The sequence below is a fragment of the Siphateles boraxobius genome, unplaced genomic scaffold, assembly GCF_051911475.1.
Source record: "Siphateles boraxobius isolate OS27281-9 unplaced genomic scaffold, OSU_SipBor_1 6, whole genome shotgun sequence".
NCBI lineage: Eukaryota > Metazoa > Chordata > Actinopteri > Cypriniformes > Leuciscidae > Siphateles > Siphateles boraxobius.
The window spans coordinates 30,742,317-30,765,011 of NW_027509186.1; the positions used below are offsets into that span (position 1 = coordinate 30,742,317).

A 22,695-nucleotide genomic window follows, 5' to 3' on the forward strand; every position below is an offset into this window, starting at 1 on the left:
AATGTAGCCATTATAAGGGATTATTTTAATAGAATTTATGCCAGTAATGGCCGGGATTTCTCTCGAGGTCCCTCTCGCAACCGAATGGGTTTTAAACAAAACGATTTTTGTGGTATGCATGCTTGTAATGTATTATCAAGTCAAAATAGGCTAATAACATCTGTGGTTGCACTTAAAATGTTGTTCACTTAAAAATACAGGTTTCAAAAGTTTTTTTTTTTTTTTTTGCAGTAGGCTAATGCCACAAAAGAACTGTTTTTGGTTCCTCAAAGAACCTTTGAATGAATTTTTTTTAAAAAAAAATGTGTGAAGATCAGTTTAAAGAACCCTTTTCCACTTTAAAAAAACTTTTTTGGGAATGGAAAGGTTGAAGGATGTTAAAGGTTCTTCTTGGAACCAATATTCAATAAAGAATGGAAAGGTTCTTCATGGAACCACTATGTCGATAAAGAACCTTTTCTTTTTTGAGTGTATAAAAATTCTTTTAAAATGTATTTGTGCTTACTATGTAAAAAAAATCCCCTTCCCCATTATTCACATCTTGAATAGCCTATAACTATACAGAAGTTGTATTCCTGCCCAATTGTAACATGAAGATATTTTTTTAAAATATTAAATGTAGGCTACATAAATATACACGCAGTAATATAATATTAAAAACGATATAAAAAGCGAATAAGGAAGAAAACGTTTATTTATTTATTAAATAACACTCCAAAAGTGTGCATACAAAGGCAATAACTGGTAACAAAAGGTTGCAGAAAGTTATCAGTAAGGCAAACGAGTCCCTCTATCGGTGAAAAGCGCACGACATTCGTGCAAGAGCAGACATTACGTCAACAGAACAACAACAGTAAACGAAATCATGGAAATAGAGTAAGACAGTTTATTAGAGTAAGACTATTTAATAGCTCGGCTACATTTAAACATATTAAACTCTCGTCAACGATAAATATGTTTTGCATGAAAAAGGGCGCGTTACATTAATGACACGCTCTGAGCATCACGTATTGCACAAACATTACATCATAGCATGATGGACGCACGAGCTCTCGAAGTGATTCAGCTGAAAATAAAACAAGAATATGCTTTTTAATATGCAATATTCATTAATTTGCATTCATATTAGAATTGTTATAGCTAAAAATAACATTGCTAAATAGTTCAATATTCTAAGCTTTTATTTATTAAAAAAATATTTTGGCAACAAATAAGAACTCCCACATTAGAACTGTCATAATGTCCAGCAGGCATGCATTTATGATATACTTTAGAAATTGTGCTTTAACTTCCAAATTAAGTGGAAACATAAGCAGCACTTTATTATCTTGACAAAAATCATTTTGCATTGTTTTCTTCCATTCAGTCCGGCCTCAGTGAGCAATCAGGAATTATTTAACATACTACATATTTATGATTAATTTTAACTTAATTCAGTCTAATGTATGTACACAAAATATGTAATACTGCAAATAGAGAATTAGTGCAATTCTGCTGTTATAAGTAAACAGATATTTACATTTGTTTAAAAAAAGCTTTACATAGCTGGAAATCATGTTGTAAACGCAACTGCATGGCTTATAATTCTCAATGAGGCGATCCCTCAATCCTTATGCCTCTTCTGCGGAGTGTGTGGAGGAATTCGGGCAGAGGCAGCGCTGTCACTTTGAAACAGGCTCTTCAAAAAATGCTGAAGAAAAGAGAGAAATGATGAGTAAGAATATAGTCACTGTGTTTTAAGGACTGATGAGAGAACAATGACAACAACATTTGTAATGCCAAATCAACAATAGATAATTGCAACAAATACAATACAATAATGTCTAGATTCTGTAAACAGTAATTATAGCTGAACATTACGTTTCACAGCCAACAGTGTGTTTCCATGGCAACAAGCCACTGACGTGACAGTGAACGGGTGGCTCTCATCCAGCTGCACTGTCTTTGGTATCCCAGAATCCTCTTCTTTCCTTCCAAGTCGACCACGTGCCCCTTTACCCCAGGTGTACACATCCCCCTCTGCCGAATGAAGCAGCAGAACATTTACTCACGATTCTGACACAATTTGGCTGAATAACATCTTTGTCAGTCTATTTCTCTGCATGTCAAATCCTGTGAGAATCATGAATGAACAAAGACAACATGAAACAATAAAGGTCTTCAGAGTCTTCTAAGCCTCTGGGACACAGTCGGGGTTACATGCTGACCTTTAGCCACATGTCACATTAATTAACCTACCTGCCCCCACTAGAGCACATTCTATGACAGAAGAAATTGATGGCTTGATAGCAGCCTTGTCTGGGATGCATTGCATTTATTTTGAGCTGATGTAGTTTGGTTGTCTAGTTCAATGTTTATCCCAGTATCAATATATATATATATATATATATATATATATATATATATATATATATATATATATTCTACTTACACGAACCCTAACACCTATAATCTTAACCTAACAGTTGACTGATACTCTAATGAGAGTTAGTTGACATGTAGATGCAAAGTTACTTATAGTTAGTAGAATGTCTAAAATGGACCATCAAAATAAATTATTAGCATTAGCATTTTTTAGGCTTTTGTTGAATTGATACTGTTATAAATAAAAACCAAAGCCAAGAGGTTTTTACCCACGCTGGATTGGATGTAACATCAGATTTACCAATAAACATTAAACCTGAATGGTTTAAAATAGCTTTTAAAAATTAGAGGGTTGAAATACATTGTATTACAGTATTTTTTCACACTATCATACTATAAAAACGACTGTATTACAATAATTACAATACACACTTATTAATCATGGGTGAAAAATCAGGATCATCATGTCTGGATGCATTGCAGTAATGAAAATTGGGGCGGAAGTATACTTTGTTGTCATGAAAAGATTCATGACAATGGGATTTTAAAAATCTTCATTGTCCTAAAAATAGGCTTCATCAGACTTCAATGTGACCTGTTTTGTGAGATTCACCAGTATATGTCTTGTTTACCTGCTCCAATAGCCAGAGTGAACGCATCGCCACACGCGGCCATGGTGATTCCTTGCAGTCCTGAGACTTGATAGGGCACTCGACCGGTTCTGCGGGAACTGCAGCCAAGCTGCCCATGCTGGTTACTGCCGAAGGTGAAACACTGACCTTTCTCTGCATTTAGGGCACATACTCATAGACTGTGAGTCGGTCCTCAGTCTAAATCAGAACAGCACATTGAGTTGTAATGTGAATGAAGTGCCTGTGACTTACCTGTGACTGCAACAGAGTGTGCTGTGCCGATGTCTACATAAACAATCTTCTCAACATTTAGAGGAGCAGACTGGACAGGCTGGAATGTGTGGACCTCCTCCACCTGACAGTGAGATGATGGCTCCTCTGTGCCTGAGACCTTATCCAAACCCAGCTTGTTAAATCTGCATTTAAGATGGTTATTTATTCATTCAAATATCAATTTAGCAACTCTCTGTGAAAAGTATTGGATGTGCACTTGTAGTGTGCTTCAGTATATAAAAAAATCTACCTGCAGATAATATAATACTTCTCAAATAAAAGGCCATTTTAGTGTACTTAAAGAAAGTACGTTTAGGCCTGGTTTCACAGACAGGGTTTAGATAAAGCCAGGAATAGGCCTAAGTTCAATTAGGACATTTAAGTAGCTTTTAGAAACATGCCGTAGAAAAAAACATTACTGGTGCGCAAACAATGGCACTGACATATTTTAAGATATGTTAGTGCAAGTAGCTTCCAGTTAAAACAGCTCAAACATGCATTTTAGTCTGGGACTAAGCTTAAAGCCTTTGAAACCAGGCATTTAATGTCATTGTTTCTTGAAAGACTTGTGTACATTTTTCAAAAAGTGAACTTTGTAATCATGTCAAATGAGAGGTTTTACTGAAGAGTACATTTTAATTTTGAATAATCGACTGGTCGTGCTTACTAAAGAAGTACACTTACTTTCGATGTATTAACTAACATACTAAAGCACTTGATTATAATTTTAATGCAGATTGCTGTTTGATATTACATTAAAAGGTAATGTATTTTAAATGAAATAAACTGCAATTTCATCATTACAAATGTAAATGGCAAATATATTACAAATATTTGTATAATATACAAATATATTTAAACACATTACTTACAGAACAAGATTCAATAGAAATGACTTTAAAGTATATTTTAGTGTTCCATAAATGCTTGTCAGTACATTTGGCAGTACACTCTATTTAAGACAATAGAAGTAATTGTGAAATGACATTTAAAGATGTACTTAAGTCTAAAGTGGGTCAAAAAGGCACTCTAAAGTTCAGCTAATTGTATTCAATACAAAATTTAAACTACAATAAAAATTTTATAATTGCCATTAACATTCATTTAAGTGTCAATCAGTGTTCTTTTTTAAAGTATGGTACAGTTTACTTCTTTTTCACAAAGGGCAACGGGTTTATTATGAAAATCTGCTCTAAGTCTGTGGGGGTCATAAACAATGATATTTAGCACTCCAATGGTGCCGCTGACAGGGTGTGACTGTTATTTAAAATATGGTCATTGTGTTGGTCATTTCCTGTGATGAAATGTCTTCATATTTCGCAGTCTTTTCAAATGCTGAAGTAGGAATGAGGAGTGTTAACTCCCTAAACTGGTTTGGCAATCTGTGAAAAACTGCCTAACATAAGCAAAACTGCTTAGCAAGACATTCATGGAGATTTCTTTTTTTTTTTTTTTACATTTTGAGATGCATTATTATTTATAATTGCAATTAGACTCATACCAGGATTTTGAAAAATCCACTTTGAGGCTCATTAACCGGCAACATGCCAAAATATAGACAGTTTTGAGAATCTGTGACAGTCAACACCTCAACCAACCACATGCCATTTGAAGCTTTGGTAAATTACGCTGCCTTCAAGTCATGAGAGCACATGATGTCATCATTGCTAATGGGAAATCTGGGTTTTCTGTGAGCCTTTTTCTGTCTTAAAGATGATTAAAGAACTGTCAATAGCAAATCTGAACTGGAAAATAACTTTTTATTAATGCTGATTATATAATTTAACATGTACATACTTAATATATATCCTAAATATGTGAACTAAATATCCACATTACCCATCATTCAATGTGGAAGACCGAAAATAAATATAGTAAATAACAAATAAATAAATAATGATTTACTTTGCATTTTGTTGCAATGTTAGGAAAAGTTTCAGGAAGTAAAAAAGAGAGAAATAATATATATATATATATATATATATATATTACTGTTCAAAAGTTTTGGGTCAGTAAAAAAAAAGTAATAGTTTTATTCAGCAAAGATGCAATAAATTGATCAAAAGTGACAGTAAAGGCATTTATAATGCTAAAAAAAGAATTAAATATTTCTATTTCAAATAATTTCTGTTCTTATGAGCTTTCTATTCAAAGAATAATAATTAAAACATTGTTTCACAGTTTCCACAAAAATATTAAGCAGCACAACTGTTTTCAACATTGATTATAATAAGAAATGTTTCTTGAGCAGCAAATCAGCATATTAGAATGATTTCTGAAAGTTCATGTGACACTGAAGACTGGAGTAATGATGCAGAAAATTCAGCTTTGCATCACTGGAATAAATTAAACTTTAAAATATATTCAAATAGGAAACATTTATTTTTCATTGTAATACTATTTTTTTAAGTTTTTATTTATGAATAAATAAATACAGCTTTGGTGAAAATGAGAGACTTCCTTCAAAAACATTTAAAAAATGTTACTGACCCCAAACTTTTGAGTATTATATAAAAATAAAAATAAATAAAATATAAGCATCCAGCCAAAATCACTTGAACAGACATTACTCCATTTTCCCAATGTAATATGTTTTATTAAAGTAATATGATATTTTTCATTCTGTTTTTGTACATAATGAACTGTGAGAAGACATATGGAGTACCTGTTGTTCCCAGAGGCCAGGATCTGGTGCTGTGTGCTCATGATCATGGAGCAGTCCACCCCACACAGCACACGCTGGGCTTCAAAATCAGCTGGCAAACTCACCTGCCGCGGAGAGTTGTGGCAGTCGAGTGTGGCCAAACCAAGCCGGCCTGTCAAACAGAGACATAATACAGAGAGTGTGGCGGAGAGAGAGAACTAGAACGATGGAGCACAAAATGCCAGGTCTGCCTGGAGGCGCTGCTGCTGCTGTCTGCAAGAGTACAAAGAGAAACACAAAGAAACACAGTATTCAAGTGACAAGTGATGTTGCTCATTTACCGTTGTCTCCTCGCCCCCAGGAGAAAACCTCTCGCTCATTGGTAACTGCCAGAACGTGGGATGCTCCACAGGACACTTGGATCAACTCATAACCCAGAAGAGCCTCTACTATCTTGGGCTGAACACAAAGACAGGAATATGGAGAACTATGAGTATAATTAACACTAGATTTTCACATTTTGTAAGGAAAACACTAGAGGTGTCCTGATTTGTCGAGCTCCGTTCCTGGGTCAACATATTTTGTTGATCCTGGAACAACATTTCTGTCCGAAAATGTAATCCTAACCATATCCCTAGGTGTTGGGAAGGTACTGCTATGCAGTTGCTAAGGTGTTTTTTAGCACATTGCTATGCAGTTGCTAGGGCTTTCTGGTTGGTTGCTAGGTGGTTGCATACTGGCCCAAGTCTCTATCAAAAGCCCAGGCAGGATTTTTCTGATGGCAGTTTTGGGCCAGTAGTTTTGCTTGCTCTACCATTGTTTTCACGTAAATGTATTTTATATTTACATGCTATTGTTATTTGCAACAATAGCTATAAATTATTATCACTGTACAGTAAAAACTTATTTTTTAAAGAACTATATACTATTATTTATATTTTAATTTTCAGTTTTCATTTTAATTTTAGGTTTTAGTGATTTTGTTATGTGTTTTTTATATATTTCTATTAGCTTAAATTTTCAGGTTTAGTAATTTTAGTACTTGAACTTAATTTATTATTAAGTTTTTCATCTAATATTCATATTTAATTTTCAATTAACAATATTTGTTTTTATCATTTTAGTTTCAGTTAACAATGAGAACAATCTCACAATGATCCCAGGTCAGCGGATCATCTTTATTTTTTAGTCCTGAGGTCAATACTTAATGTCAGTTTGTTTAAATCCTTAGCTTACCTGAGCAGACATCTCTAAATAAACCACTGCAAACAAAACACAGATAATCTAAATCTACCTGTGTCACATCGTTGAAGTTCCCATGTCCAAGACAACCATTGCTTCCACTTCCAAACGTCATGATTATACCTCTGTCTGCAGAACCGAAAGTAAATTAGGCAGATTGTAGTTTCTCTTGCATATAAACAAAGAATTAAACAACAATTGTTTCTCTGTCAGTGCAAACCGCTGCACAAGAAGAGCATCTTAGCTGGAAGTCAAGCCCTTTAATCCTCTATATCTGCTGGGGACTAATGATTCCCCTGCAGAGACGAATAGTTATAGCATATCCTTTACTCTAGAGCAGACAAATGTACACTGCTGTGCTACAATGCCAGGGGACAAGAGATTAGCTTTTGCAGTGTGAACAAAAGCTGCTTAATTAGCTCTGTAGGAAGGAGAGTAAAAAGTGGTGATTACATTCTCCTTTCATCCGTTTTTCATTTCGTCGTAAATGTTTAAATCACTTAGTGCTTCATTTTGCAGAGTTTGATGGACATGCAAAGTGACTAAATCTTGTTTGTTTTGGTTGTATGTGTCGTTAGGGCCCGGTTGATTCTGAAATCGATGATGCCACAACCTCTGTCGGAAAATTCTGGATTGTAAGAAGCATACCTGTTAGGCAGGTCGTGAAGAGATCACCACATGAGACAGATTTGATCGTGACACCAGACTGTCCCTCCAGGAAGCGGGAGATAAACTGGGGCTGCATCTGCTCAACAGCACCGGGCAGAGTGGGCTCAGTGGATCCAACCGAGGGGGCCTGGCATAGAGTCAAGCAGAAATAAAAATTAAAAAACGGAAATAAAATATGACTGATACTCAAGAAAAATCATCATTTCACCTCCCATGTGATGAGCCTCCCAGATTTGGTGATGCCCATCTTCTGTGTGCGGCCCAGGGACACTTGTATAACCTCTGTATTTAACATGGGCAGACGCAGAGGAGTGGAAATGCCACTGCCCCACGTGTACACTGAAGATAAAGGCAATGGGTGCATCATCTTTGTTGAAGTTAGACAGGACAGTCCTCCTAGAAGATGAAATGGAACAAATGGCACCAGAAAATCCTCATGCTGACGGTCAAACCAGCACAGCTAAATGAAAGCTTACTATGAACTGCAAACCTGATGTTTAATCAGCAAAGCCCAGGTTGGATTAATACAATATTCGATGATGCTTTAAAACATAACATTAGTAAATAAGACAATATTTAGGGAAATAAAACCCCACCTCTGGTTCTGGTACTGGTCACGCGTCCACCAGGTCTTCCATGAGGACCTGTCTGTGCAGTAGAAAGTGGCTTTTCTATTCTAAAAAGAGAATAATTGAATCAATTTAGTAGCCAAACAAAGTGCATAAGTACATTTACAATACTTAACGTGTACAATTAAATGCGATAAATAAAATAAATCTACCTGCGCATTTTGACGTTGCCTATGTCAGTGTAGAGATTGAGCAATGGCCTAATGCAGATGGGATGAGCCATTATCTCATTGAGCTGGGGTCTTTTGGATGGGTCCAGATTCAGCATGTTGAGAATTAGTTGTCTCAACTCTGGGCTGTAACGATCTGAAATGGGGGCAAATGTGCCACTCATGATCTTCAGCACCAAGGCTGGCAGGTTCTGGAAACAGAGAAGTTGCTAAGCTTGTCATTCAACATTATTTTAATTTGACATGTTTGGATTCTTCAAAATCAAGACAACCAGAAAATAAGAAAATATATCTTACTGCTGCCTCAAAAGCTCTCTTGAGACTAGCAAGCTCATAAAGCACACAGCCTAGGGCCCAAATGTCACTCTTCTGGTTGTATGGCTTTCCTTCACAAAGTTCTGGAGAGATATAACACGGTGTCCCGACAACCTGTCATGAGAAGGAGAATCTGGACTGTAACCAAATCGCATGCTGTCAAACTCAAATCATTGCAGAAATACAAACAATTTTGTTACTTACAGTATAAGCTTTGCTCTTGCTAACAAGAATTTTTGAGATTCCAAAGTCTCCTATTTTGACTATCATCTGGTGCTTGTCTAGGAGAATGTTCTGGGTTTTGAGGTCCCGGTGTAGGATGAGTTTATTGTGCACATGATAAAGGGCCAGTAAGATCTGAACAAAGAAATGTAATATAGTATCCTCATCTAACAAGGAGTTGCAGCGTTTCTGTATGTAATCAGCCAGGGTTCCACCTAGGATAATCATAAAGAGAAAAATGATAACAGATCCTAAGGTTATTGAAGCATAATTCAAAATGCTTATTATATTACCTATTTATTTATTATATTTTGCATAAAGAAAATTATTGTCCATCATATATTTTTTTAATTGTGACATTACTGTGATGACACTTTTTTGTATTAAAAGGAATACAGATTAACGGCTTTAAAACAACTCCTACCATACACTTTAAATATTTTTGTATTATTTTTGCATCACAGTAATAAATATTATGAACTTTGTCCCTGACTTAAACTGGACGAACATATTAAGTGACCATCAAAAATGAGTGAAGAAAGTGTATACCTGGAGCATATTCCATAGCGATCATTAGCGCCTTGTCCTCCAGGAAGTTTTCATAATACTCAATTATGTTGGGGTGGCTGAGTAACTTGAGGACTTGGCATTCATTCTGGGCCGCGAGACGTTCATCACGGGACATCTGCTCAACTGGGATTTCCTTCAAGATCACGAGCGCGCCATCGGTGCGTCTGCGACAAAGGTGCACTATCCTGTGTCAGATAAAAAAGTCAGGATGCAGGTCAATGTGTGGATTCACCGAATGTAACAATTTCAAGTTTAACAGCTGAATTTAAAGTTTAACAATTCAAGGTTTCAGGATAGAGGTTGAAATAACAGGTTAAAGTGTACTGACGAATGTAATGACAAGCATGGTAAACGACATTATACTTTAATGTCATTTCTACTGAAACTTGTATTTAAATATATTTGTAATTACACTTTTGTAATGATGAATTTAGAACTTAGGTAGCCTAAGACTTTATTTTAAGGTGACCTTGTTACAGTGTAATTACACAAATTAGTACTGAGAAATTAACTACATGTACTCACTATATTGGGTTAAGGTTAGTTGCTTGTAATTATGCATCATTGTTATTACTAAAGTAAGTGCATGTATCAGCAAGTGTCAGTAATTATGCCAGTTTAAAATAAAGTGTTACCGAATTTAGTTTAATTAACTTTAAATTAGTGCTGTCTAATCGATTAATTGTGAATTTTAACACACTAGTTAAAATTGAAATCAAGTATGTGTTTTCAATTTTAAACAGGAGTAGCTGCACAATAGAAGCACACGAAGAAGAAATCTCTAGAACAGTCTTTAATACAAAAACTCAAAGTACAGGCAGAAAAAATTCAGGGAATCACTGGAGGAAAAAAACATTAACATTAACGAGACAAGACGAAGAACTGAACCCTAATTTTAAATGTACTTTAAGATTTTCAAAAATCCAAGTCAATCCAATTTAATGCACTTCTTTACCACAAGGTTTTGGTTTGATCAGTTTCAAAAAGCTAATAAAACCTTACTACTTTTTAATTTACTTAGCCTACTTTACTTGAATACAAATTAAAACATTTTTACTTCTCCAATATATGTTTTTTACGCTAGAAACTTAGAATTTTGAGCAGACAACAATTTTCACACAAAACAGTACCCCACATTTTAACTTAGCTTATAAGTGAGAAAGTGTCATTTCTAAGTACTTTTTTTACATCATGTTTGCAACTGGACCGTTAAGATTCCAAATTTCGATACTAATTCCATTAGGAAAGCTGTAAACATTCCAGGGAAATTTAAAACGAGTAGGGCGAGCTACTCATCATTGCCCAACAGTTCCTTTTTCCATTTGAAAGGGAGAGTGTCGAAATCTTATTCAAACTCTTAATGCATCTGTTACTCGTTGAATAGGATGATAATGGCTCTGTAACTGTACTGATGGAATGCGGAAACGCGAGACAGTGATGCGCTGTATATTCCGCTACAGCTCGCGCTCGCGCTGATTCTGAGAGGAGAGCTGCAGATTTAAAGCTCTTCAACTGAGTTTCTCAAGTTAAACTTCAACCGAGTTTAGAACGTACAATAATATTTTTGTGAATCGACTAGTTTAGACAGACGAGTGCACATCAATAAAACCATTTCACGAACCAATAACGCGTTCGTTTTTTTATTTACCCGAATGCTCCTCTGCCGACCACTTTAATCTTCTCGTACTTCTCCATGTTTTCTGGATTCTAAACGCGCCCCGTCACTATAGGCAACACTTCCTGTACCCCTACAGAGTTCTAGAGGGGACAAAATACAGCAAATTAGCAGAGGGAACTGACTCTGAAACCAGGGTTATGTTACTTAAAATGTCTAATTTGTGAAGTTTGTGTTCAGTTATTACCCAGCTTACAGAAAAATAGTCTCAAGGTTTTGCTAGTATGGGTAGCCTATTGTGGGAACATTACTTTTGAATGTTCTCAGAAGTTTAGAACCATCTAAGTAGTTGTACGTTTAAACATTAGACTAACATCCAGTTAAAATGTTTCAGAAAAACTTTCCATGAATTATATAAATAACATTTTTGTAGGCCTAATGTTTTGATTTTTACATTTATTCATTTAGCAGACGCTTTTGACCAAAGAGGATACCAATTTAGGAAACAACAAGCGATTCATCTTAAAAGATGCAATAAACACGAGAAGTGCTTGTAGTTTCAGCCATCGCTCAGGGCTGTGTTTCTTAAAACCATTATGAGCTAAGTTGATCGCGGAGAACATTGGTGACAAAGGTCAAGTCAGTCACCTTTATTGATATAGCGTTTTTTACAATACAGATTGCTTCAAAGCCGCTTTACAGTGATAACAGGAGAATAATGAAGAAAGAAGAAAATAGCATCATAGTCCAGCTTAAGTAAATTCAGTGATGGTTCATTTTTGTTGTAAAAAAGTTATTAATTTAGTTCATTCATGTATATAGCCGCTCTGGAGAAAAAAGTCATCGTCTAGCTCAGTTCAGCTCTCATATATTGGTGTCAGTGCAGGCAGATCAATAATATGCCTGCATCTTCACGATCAACTTGGGCTCACAATGCTTTTGGAAAATGTATCCCAGGATAGTAAAAGCTAGAATGGGGAGGGATTAAGATAGAGCGACAAAGGAATATGGTGAAGTAGTATTGTGAAATAGAATTTTGGGAGGGTTGGGAAGATCCTTCCACCACTGAACGAAAACGTTCTTGAGAGTGATTTTGTGCCTCTCTGTGGTACCACGAGGTGCCGCTGGTCTATTAAAGACCAGATAACATTTAACAACGGTTGTATTTACATTAACTGGAAGGACGATTGTTCATAAGTTTGAAATAACCTTGCCAGAACGTTAGGGAAGTTCTGAGTATGTTCCCTGTTGGGTAGATATCAGGCTTTGATGCTGAACAGACAATTCTGATGTCTGTTCCTAAAAGCTAGCACCATTTCTGCATCAGATGCCATCGCAGCACAACAGCTAGAAGCTGTCTACACTGGACATGACAAAGCGACCGTTGCAAATGAATTTGTTCTTCGTACCAGAAGTAGCGCAAGCACTTGGGGTCATCAAAATTGGACGGGGCATCAGTTTACTGTTGGGAATTTGTAATTCTCAAGACAAGTTCTGTCTGTAACTTCTTCCCTCAGCATGGCTTCCCTGGCTTCATGTTTTTGGCCTATCAAGACCAGATCTTTAAAGGGGGTTGAATCACATTCTTCTCAACACCACATAACACACGTAAAACCATGGCCAGTGGACTGCCTTTACACAACCTAACTATTATGGTGTCACTTGATTCTCAATAAGAAGATTGTTCACTGTTGATTTAATGGCCTGAGATAAAGTGTCCACAAAATATTTTCTTGGCTTATCTTTATGGTAACCTCCTGACCTTTTTGGCCGTCGGAAGGGATTTAGACCTCAGTTAGATGCTTTTAAATCTTTTGCTTTTTTAGTTCCTATAAATAAAATAATTATGTTTGATTCATTTCACAAGTTTCAAAACAGGATAAATCATCTTCATCATCTGAGCGTGCTGACAAAGTTCTAATATAAAAACACATATTAACCCAAGATGAAACTCTTTCATTTCAAAGGCTATTTTCAAATTATCCAAGAGCATTTAAAAAAGGTAAAAGTATCAGTACTGTAAAGAAATATACTTTCGCCTCATATTGTTCTCTTAAATTACAAAGCAGTTCCGGTGAGTATATAAACACTGAACATTCCTGATCACTGACTGTCACATTCTGAGGCATGAAACATTTCAAACTTGGATTACAGTGTGCTTTATGGGATGAACCAAATATGTAACCAAGCTGGTAAGCATAGTTTCAAAACAGCGAGGATAGCAATAAAATAAGTTTCAGCCTAATGTTCTTTGGTTTATATAATTTTGCTGTATTAAATGACTTAAATGTCCTAAAAATATCTAGGTCATAAAAATAATCTTAGGTTGAGCACAACTGACCTGAATGATTGGATCGAGGAGGGCTAGAAAAAACACTGACCGCTGTGAAACAACCTTGGAGGTTTATGCTGTCCTGTCATGCAAATTACTGGTTAGTTTCCCTGAGAATTTCTGCAGTAAATCAGCCCTGAGCAATTTCTCAGTTCTCACACTTTGAGACTCAAAACATTTATAAAATTCAAATCATGTAAATTTGCTTAAACTGTGACTATGTAATTTAATGCTAATCTGAATGAATTCTTAATATCTTTAATAAACATTTCAACTAGAGAGTATTGGCCATATTAACACTTGGTGTAACATTATTAATCTGAATAAATTAGCATGCACTGTGCATGCAAGTATCATTTATTCAACAAAACCTAGTTAAAAGACTATAGGGTTTGGAACACCCACGCACAGGCTGCACATCGATAAAGGATCTGATCTTCACAATCTGTTCATTTCATTGTCCAGACATCGGTTCAACAAAGAGAATGTAAAATCTGATATTCTTTCAAGTTCCACCACATTGTAACCACTGATCTATATAGACTGTTATTCTATTTAGATCAGTGATTGCAACCGACTTAGTCATTTGGATAAGGAAGAGCCCGCCATTATATTTTTTCTGTCTGCTGCCCTCTTGTGGCTGATGGCAAAAAAAATATCTTACAAGTGGTGGAATCAATTAATTTAAGCATATTAACTCTACACAAGATTACATAATTATATTGATAGATAGCCTACATTTAAATATTTTTATGCTAACTTTTATAATCCGTAAAAGGTTTTGTTGCTTTTTGCATTTCACTTACAACTCATTAGACTGTTCTCGGACAATTGCATTTTGAAATTATTTAAATTAATATATTGAGAACACAACGGGTTAACGTTTCAGTTGCCTAAGGGCAATGCTATGCATTACACTTAGGCTATATAGGGTTAACATAACATCAAAAACACCGACTCTGGTGGGACTCGAACCCACAACCTTTGAATTGCCACAGTCAGCCTAGAAGTCCAATGCGCTATCCATTGCGCCACAGAGCCGGACCATCTATGACACGTAAAGATTATTCTCCCCGCTTTATGCCTTTCGAGCACTGAGTTTGCATGCTCTGTGGGCAAGAGTGGCAGGTCCTCGGATCTCTGCACAATGAAGCCTGGTTCAATGCAGACGCACGACTGTCATTGTCTCCAAAACCCAGCCCAAAAATCCCAAAGTGCAGGGATCCCGGACCTACCCCAATGGATTGCAAGACGTCGCCGCCTTTTCGCGACTGTTGATCATTCTTATAATGAGCGCACATTTAATAATAAACCGCTGGGACTCGAGCCCAGGATATCTTGTTTACTAGACAGGCGCTTCAACCAACTAAGCCACGGCGCCAAAATGCAAGAAATTTTCAGGGTGCACCTCATAATGTCTGATGGTGGCGCTAGAGGTTTGGACGGGAAACCTTCAAATAGGTCTGGCGACAGTCCCAAGTTTCTTGGTTTCTTTTTGAGTTATTTTATAAATTTGTCACAATAACTGAGGTAATGGTCTTGTTTATGGATTGTGATTCTGGTTAACTGGAAATGGATGATATAATTAAACTTCTCATTCTATTTAGAAAAAATCATATATATAAAGCAAAATGAATATCGACTGTAAGACTATTTTCCACTGATCTGAAGATTTTTTATGACTCTCTAACTTCAATACAAAACAATCGAAAAGCTCTAAAGACATCAAAACTGTTGAAAAGGATACATAATGTATTAGAAACATGATTGATATCTGATATAAGATGCAGAATTGTGATCTTTTTGTTTTACGGATTCAAATGTCTCTGTATTCCCCCTTACTGTTATCTCAATAAAAAAATAAAAAAAAAAATAGGTCTGGGGACAATATTGTAGGCTACTCCATTTTTCTAACAAATAAATTTCTCTAATAAAAACAACATTAAGCTGCAGTTTATAATTCCAACATTCATTCTAATCACATAAACTACATGCTACTTCTATTCTATAAATTCATTCAATAAATTCATACAAAAATGCATAGATCTTTGCAAAGCTGAACAGCGATATCAGGCTAATATTAGGCTATATATTATAATATTCCTATATATTAATGTTAATTTATATAGTTGTGTAACATTATAAATGTCTTTACTGTCACTTTTGAATAATTTTAAATGTATCCTTGCTGCATAAAAATGTTAATTTATTATGATTTTTAATTTTACTGACCCCAAACTTTTGAATGCTATCGGGTAGGCCTAGGCCTAAAACCACTAGCCTATGGTACAACCCAGAACTTTTTGCAAGGGATGACACAAAATAATGAAAACAAACATGTTAATGGAGTGCAAAACGTTTCTAAACGTTTTTTTTTTATAGAAAAAAATCAACATGTTTTTTTTTTTTTGCAGCGTTTGCGTGTTTAAGTTCTATCTTTAAAAACAGATGACCAAACCCGGTCATAACATGTATAATAACATACTAACCACATTATTAAAAGAGATGCACGGTAACAACCGTATTATAACAATGGCTGTAGGGGGCGTTTGCTATCCCTCTTTCCTGGTTTTGGAGAGGAGAGACCGGGGGATTGGAGGAGACGGATCATCTGTATGCAGTTCCCAGCGCTTCCGTCGGTCCGAGACGGAATACCCTTCCGTTTTCATGAGAAAGTTGGAAACTGTACGCGATAGATGAATGCGTCTCTCCCTCCAGTTTCTTTTCGTTTTTCTTTTTCTTGCATTGAACTTATAAAAGCATTTCAAACTTCTTTGTCTCAAGAAGAGAGCGCTTTACATTCACAGTAGCGTCCTGAGGTAAGAAGCACACGTTTGTTTGTAGCAACAGTGTTACGGAGCACGGATATGATTTTGGAAAGATGGATTGAAGATGAAGGTGGATTAAAGAATGTATCGTTTGTTTTTAAAATGTGACGTTTGGAATGTTTATGTACATCATGAGTCATAAAACTCATTAAGTAGCTACAGTATTTAATAAATCGTATATCCTTTATATGACTATGCAGTAAGCAACACATATTTCACCAAAAGTAGACACAAACAAGGTCAAACACGTTTTGTGACCAAATGATGTGTTTTTCTTTGTTCTCAGATTGACTGGGATTAACGAATTACAGATTAGTGAGTCATCATCACTCTTCTCGCTATTTAGTTACCAAGTAGGCAACTATTTAAAACTAAGCAGTTCCTATATATTCGTTGACGGTCAAATTTACACATAAGCTAAACTAAAATAAATATTCTTATTTTATTCATGCTAGTCTTCCTCTCTAGAGCCTCATCCTGAGCAGCCATTACTCATTCCTCCTTTTAATGGTGTGTGCCATGTTACAAAACGCCAAGCTGTGATTCATAACTTAGTGGTTCTCCTGCAGGAACATCATCATGAGTGTACTGCCCCCTGTACGAAAAGACCGCATAATCGGACAGCTTCCTAAGGTACATGTTTTACACACAATGCACTGATGGTAGTGCTGGTTCTGAAATTCCTCCATTGGCACATTTCCTCAAGTGCTTCCTGAAGTAATGAGTGTAAATATTCCCTCCTCTTGTAGTGCTTCAACAAAGGCGCTGCTTTGAACACAGAGAATGAATTCCACAGCAAGGTGAAGACGGCCTGTCAGCAGCAGAGGACAGGAACTGTGGGGTGAGAAGTTATCTTTTGTTTTGTTGCATCAGTGGTTTATGCAGCTTTGTTTTATCCTGTGCTTTTTGTCCAGTAGGTTTAAAATCTCTAAGGTCATTGTGGTGGGTGATCTGGCAGTGGGGAAAACCTGTTTGATTAATAGGTGAGCAAAGTTGCAGAATTAACTGATTACGTCAAAGCAGTCAGCTTGCTTTTAGTTAGTGTTTGGCAGAATATAGTAATTAATTGGTAACACTTTACAATAAGGTCTCATTTGTTAACATTCGTTAATGTATTAACTAACATCAACTAAAAATGAGCAATACATTTATTACAGTATTTATTCAAATTTGTCAATGTTAAATGAATAAAAAATACAGTCGTTCATCGTTTGTTCATGTGAACTAATAAAAATGTATTATAATAATGTATTAATAAATGTTAAAATGAACTAAGATTAATAAATGCTGTAGAAGTATTATTCATTCTTAGTTTGTCATCTAAAGTTGATAACTAATGAAACCTTATTGTAAAGTGTTACCTAGTAATTTAATCTTTTTAAACTTTTTTCTTTAGATTTTGCAAAAATGTCTTTGACAAGAATTACAAGGCCACCATTGGTGTGGACTTTGAGATGGAGAGGTTTGAAGTTCTTGGGGTCCCCTTCAGTCTACAACTGTGAGTTTGACCCAAATCTTATGAAAGCCTAATTATTTCTAAACAAGTTATTTATACAGCTATATTTTTTGTTTTTATTTTTGAGGTGGGACACTGCAGGACAGGAGAGATTTAAATGCATTGCCTCTACATACTACAGAGGAGCTCAGGGTAAGGAGTGGTTGACCAGAACATAACATTAAATAGTACAAACAAACAATATCATTGTTTAACTAATATTTTTTATTCCATTTTTATACATTATTTAATGTAACATAATATTAATGTTAGTAACGGGCAATTTTAGGATTTCAATATTAGGGGGGCACAATAACAAATTTTTGTACATTTTTTTTGCACTGAAGTACAAAGTATAGCAAGAGTAGGAAAAGTCATAAAGTCTCATGCCAAAAGTAAATAAATAAGCCCAGATTTTACAGTGGATGAGAAACCATCTTGAATTGCCCCCGCATCATATTATGTATACTGCATTTACGACAAAGAACTACACAGATGCATATTTGATAACAATCTATCAATAAATGCACACACGTTGTCCTCTGCCTCTGACGCTGGCTGCTGCGGATTGAAGAACACACTGAATATCTGACTAAAAAACGGGGCTGAGCCAAAGCCTGTCGTTGTTTTCATATGAGTTTTAAAGGGGACTGAGGCGATCACAAATTAGTGTAGACTTAATTGCAAATTGGTGGGGGGCTGGGTGGAAATTTAGAGGCTAAAACCCTCCTAAAATGGGCATAGTGATGACTCTGGTTAGTAATAATAATGAATCATTTTTTCCCCATTGAAATGTTTGTGCCCTAAATTTTGAGATACAACAATTAATATTCTTTTTAATTTCCTGTGTCCAGCTGTAATCATTGTGTTTGATTTGACGGATGTAGCTTCACTGGAACATACAAGGTAATTTTATTTCAAAATATTGCAGTTTTTATTACAAATGATTGATCCACGTGCATCAGTATTTTTTTTAAATTCATATGCCTTCATTAGCGTCTCCTTCCCTTCGCAACAATATTTCTTTTCTGATGAGGTTTGCACCAGTGTGTGGGTTGAGCAATAATCCCTTACCTCCAGCAATCTGTCACTCACATGATATCACAGCAATTAGAAAACGACCACGATTCAATCAATGCCCAAAGGATCAAAATCATTTTTTCTAGTTTACGATGCTGTATCACTTGGATATAGACCACAATAGGGAAGAAAAGACGATTTTTTCCATTTCATTCTTGCTTCACACATTGAAATGTATCATCCTCTTCTAAAGGCAATGGCTAGAGGATGCAATGAAAGAGAATGATCCTACAAATGTATTGCTTTTCTTGGTTGGCACAAAGAAAGATCTGAGTGTGAGTGACCATTTTTATTTTATATCAACATTACTGTATATTATTTTATAATTCATAATTGTAAATAAGTTACATAATATTATGTGACTCCATTAATATGTTTTTTTATTAAAGTTCAAGGCCATGCATACAAAATATGTGTATATTTATGTCAAACCAATGTGTCTTTCCTGCAGTCTCCTGCACAATATACACTAATTGAGCAGGATGCCATTAAACTGGCGGATCAGATGAAAGCAGAGTACTGGGCTGTGTCCGCTTTGTCTGGTAAGTTCTTAACTAGAGACAATACTATAGAGTAGTATATTTTAAATCAGGGATCTGCAGTTTCAATTTTGGAGTCATATTAAGTATTTGGGAAACCTTAGATCAGCGTTGCTACTTTTAATGTTGTTAAATTATTGTTTTTGTGACTGTAGGGGAGAATGTGAGAGAGTTTTTCTTCAGAGTGGCGTCTTTAACATTTGAGGCCAATGTACTGGCAGAACTGGAGAAAAGTGGATCCAGACGGATTGGGGAAGTTGTTCGTAAGTACAATAATACGGTCGTCCAGTAGTGCACAACACAACAAAATTTAAAAAGCAAACATAAGTTCACAACACGATGAAATTAAGCCACAACACAACGGAAAATGTACAACACAACAAAATAAAGCCGCAACACAGCGGAAATGCTCCTGGCCACTAGAGGGCTCTCGGAGCACGATAAAGTTCGTTTTCCTTGCCATTGTTCTATAAAGTTGGCAGTCTCAATATATCAATACCACTATTAATTTTAACAGTATGTAACCATTGTATATTGACATAAAATATACTTCAAAATCGCCTACATGAATTAAAGCTGCGTATTTATACTCGAGAATGCTTTGACGCGCTACCACAGCGCATGATCCCTAAGGGAACGTTTGGTGATTCCACCAAGTGGTTAAAACGTATAATTTATTATAATATACAGTAATTTGATTGAAATTACCTAAAAAAATAATTGATTACTGTAAATACATGAAGGTAGGTATTGGAAAAAAGTTAGCTGTAGTAAGTCAGTCTAATACCAATATAATCAAGCTTGTATGAACATGTATGTTTTTGGATGTTAAAAGTGATTTTGATTAATACAAATTATACGTTTTAACAACTTGAAGGAATTGGCAGACGTTCCCTTACGGATCTGCGCAGTGGTAATGCGTCAAAGCATTCTAGAGTCTAAATATGCAGCTATATTGCACTTAGGTGATTTTGAATTAATAAATGTCGATATACAATGGTTAGCTACATACTGTTAAAACTCATCGTGGTTTTGATATATTTTTTAGACTCTATAGAACAGTGGCATGGAAAACTAACTTTATAGCGCTCCGAGAGCCGTCTACTGGTCGGGAGCATTTCCGTTGTGTTGCGGCTTTATTTCGCTGTGTTGTACATTTTCCGTTGTGTTGTTTCCGTTGTTTCGTGGCTTAATTTTGTTGTGTTGTGAACTTATGTTTGCTTTTTAAATTTCGTTGTATTGTGCACTACTGGGCCACCGTTCAATAAGATTTTTATATCCATGAAATTTGATTGAATCATGAAAAGTTGGCGATGACATTAATGGTTCCTTGCCTGGGTTGCCTGAATTTATTAAAGAAAGTCATTTTCAAAGGATGAAAAAGTTATTGCATTTTTATAAAAGGTTATGAAACAATGGTTTTCTGTAGAACAACGTTGACTGATGAATAGTACATTTAATCAATATTGCATTTGTATTTAAGTAAAACATGTAAACCTTTTTTTATCCACACAGAAATCAACAGCAACTCAAAAAACCTGTATGCAACTTCCAAGAAGAAACAGCCTAACTGTTGTCAGTAAAGACTGACATTATGAAAATGCAAACATTTGCACCAAAAAATAGGGTACCAAAGCAAAACATGCCTGCAAACTTACATGTACGTACAAAGGGAGAATATAAAAAGTAGGATTGGCCTCCCACAACAGTGTGGTTTATTATTCATAGGGTGTAACTGAATATCCGCTGGATAAAAAAAAAACATTCCTTTGTTGGACAATCTGAGGTTTGCATTTTTTGTGGCAATGGCGGTATTCTGTTTTACCTAGACTATGCACAATTTATGCATAATAGTCATTAGTGATTAATTATTATATTGTGTTATTTACAAAGACATTTTTTTTCTTCACATTTCTGCTTTACCGTCAGCAGTGATTTTAAAAGGTACACAAGAGAATCATGCATGAGTTGCACAAAAAGCAATAAACAGTGATAACTGTATTTTTCTATATAAAGATTCCTGTTTATTAAAAGGGTCATTTATCTTGAAGTTATATAGGAATTCATTCATAAAGCTTCAAAATGTGTTTTGCTGTAAAGACTTATAAGTATTAGGACATGTATACATGGTTTTCTGTGACTCATATTTTTATTCTAAATAAAATGCTTTTCCTTTTTCTTAAAGGAGCCGTTTATTTATTTTAAAAACCTCTCACAGTAAATTAAAGAGGTTTTTTTTTTCAAAAGTCCTAATATTAACTGTATTGTCATGTTACAGGGTTTCTGCGGGTCTTAAAAGGATCTTAATTCACCGTTACAAAAATGAAAGCCTTAAAAATGTCTTAAATCAGAGTTTATAATGCCATGCCAATAAATGTATATCTTCCTCACTATTCATATCCTGTTTCCTATACAAATCTAAACATCTTTAAATCAATATTAATTTACTTGAGATACAAATGCAAAATTAAGTCTGGACAAATTGAGCAAAATTAAGCGAGTTTATGCTTTTTACTCATTGTGTTTCTACTTTGAAATTTACATTTAGGGAACATATTGGCGTATTGTTGTCCCTTCAATTTATTCTTTACATTTTTACAATTGGTCTTAAAAAGGACTTTAAAAATCCTTTAATTCATCTTCATAAAACCTGCAAAAACCCTGTATTAATACTGTTTAATTAACGTTTCATTTACATTCAATTCATCATTATTGATTTTTACCATTTTCAAGTTAGTAATAAAGTTAGAAAGTTAAATTAAAGGTTATATCGTAACACACCTCAGAATATCTCTATACCTATAACACTATACCTCAGAATTTCCTATTTTACTATTATAGAACTGGATGGTCCAGTGTGGTGGTGGTGAAAGGAGCGAGGACTCAAGTGCAGAGATGATGGGTTTTTTATTAATAAAAATAAAACCAGATACAAACAAAGCTACCCCATAGGGGAAAACAAAAGACTTGACAGGACACAAGGGGTACATTCGACGACGAAACAGTACAGGACTGCAAACACTAGGAGAATAAATGGGGAGAACAAACAAAGGAGGTAACGAGGGAGGACAGGCGG

General features: G+C 35.3%; 2 protein-coding genes and 1 non-coding gene across 6 annotated transcripts; 1 reads left to right on the forward strand and 2 right to left on the reverse strand.

Annotated features, from left to right (window-relative positions):
- Positions 1 to 676: 676 nt before the first annotated feature.
- nek8 (NIMA-related kinase 8) lies at positions 677 to 16,329 on the reverse strand. 2 transcript variants are annotated; one of them, XM_077208871.1, is made up of 15 exons: positions 16,198 to 16,329; positions 9,710 to 9,915; positions 9,143 to 9,375; positions 8,921 to 9,052; positions 8,606 to 8,814; positions 8,421 to 8,500; positions 8,033 to 8,220; positions 7,804 to 7,951; positions 7,208 to 7,284; positions 6,255 to 6,372; positions 5,935 to 6,085; positions 3,249 to 3,412; positions 2,997 to 3,149; positions 1,861 to 2,019; positions 677 to 1,690 (listed from the first exon to the last, which is right to left on the reverse strand). In XM_077208871.1, exons 2-15 carry the CDS (start codon positions 9,843 to 9,845, stop codon positions 1,662 to 1,664), a joined length of 1,977 nt encoding a protein of 658 aa, XP_077064986.1. In that variant the 5' UTR covers positions 9,846 to 9,915; positions 16,198 to 16,329; the 3' UTR covers positions 677 to 1,661. The 2 variants fall into 2 exon arrangements, with proteins under 2 accessions (XP_077064986.1, XP_077064985.1); XM_077208870.1 differs by lacking the exon at positions 16,198 to 16,329 and adding an exon at positions 11,379 to 11,488.
- trnar-ucu (transfer RNA arginine (anticodon UCU)) lies at positions 14,632 to 14,718 on the reverse strand. The gene is given in 2 exon segments: positions 14,632 to 14,667; positions 14,682 to 14,718. It is a non-coding gene; the product is annotated as a tRNA-Arg (tRNA).
- On the forward strand, positions 16,245 to 21,803 carry rab34a (RAB34, member RAS oncogene family a). Of its 3 annotated transcripts, none has more exons than XM_077208873.1 (11): positions 16,245 to 16,496; positions 17,075 to 17,138; positions 17,255 to 17,346; positions 17,423 to 17,488; positions 17,902 to 18,003; positions 18,089 to 18,153; positions 18,855 to 18,906; positions 19,274 to 19,355; positions 19,532 to 19,622; positions 19,775 to 19,882; positions 21,135 to 21,803. In XM_077208873.1, exons 2-11 carry the CDS (start codon positions 17,085 to 17,087, stop codon positions 21,200 to 21,202), a joined length of 780 nt encoding a protein of 259 aa, XP_077064988.1. In that variant the 5' UTR covers positions 16,245 to 16,496; positions 17,075 to 17,084; the 3' UTR covers positions 21,203 to 21,803. The 3 variants fall into 3 exon arrangements, with proteins under 3 accessions (XP_077064988.1, XP_077064987.1, XP_077064989.1); XM_077208872.1 differs by having other exon boundaries at positions 16,253 to 16,496; positions 17,420 to 17,488; XM_077208874.1 differs by lacking the exon at positions 17,423 to 17,488 and having other exon boundaries at positions 16,357 to 16,496.
- Positions 21,804 to 22,695: the final 892 nt, after the last annotated feature.

Coding starts and splice junctions, on each gene's coding strand:
- nek8 (XM_077208870.1), bottom strand. CDS start 11,425: ATGGAGAAGTACGAGAAGATTAAAGTGGTCGGCAGAGGAGCATTCGG. Junction 8,501..8,605: donor GGCAACGTCAAAATGCGCAG/GTAGATTTATTT, acceptor TTCTCTTTTTAG/AATAGAAAAGCCACTTTCTA. Junction 6,086..6,254: donor CTGGGGGCGAGGAGACAACG/GTAAATGAGCAA, acceptor TCTGTTTGACAG/GCCGGCTTGGTTTGGCCACA.
- rab34a (XM_077208872.1), top strand. CDS start 17,085: ATGAGTGTACTGCCCCCTGTACGAAAAGACCGCATAATCGGACAGCTT. Junction 17,139..17,254: donor TAATCGGACAGCTTCCTAAG/GTACATGTTTTA, acceptor CTCCTCTTGTAG/TGCTTCAACAAAGGCGCTGC. Junction 17,347..17,419: donor CAGAGGACAGGAACTGTGGG/GTGAGAAGTTAT, acceptor CTTTTTGTCCAG/TAGGTTTAAAATCTCTAAGG.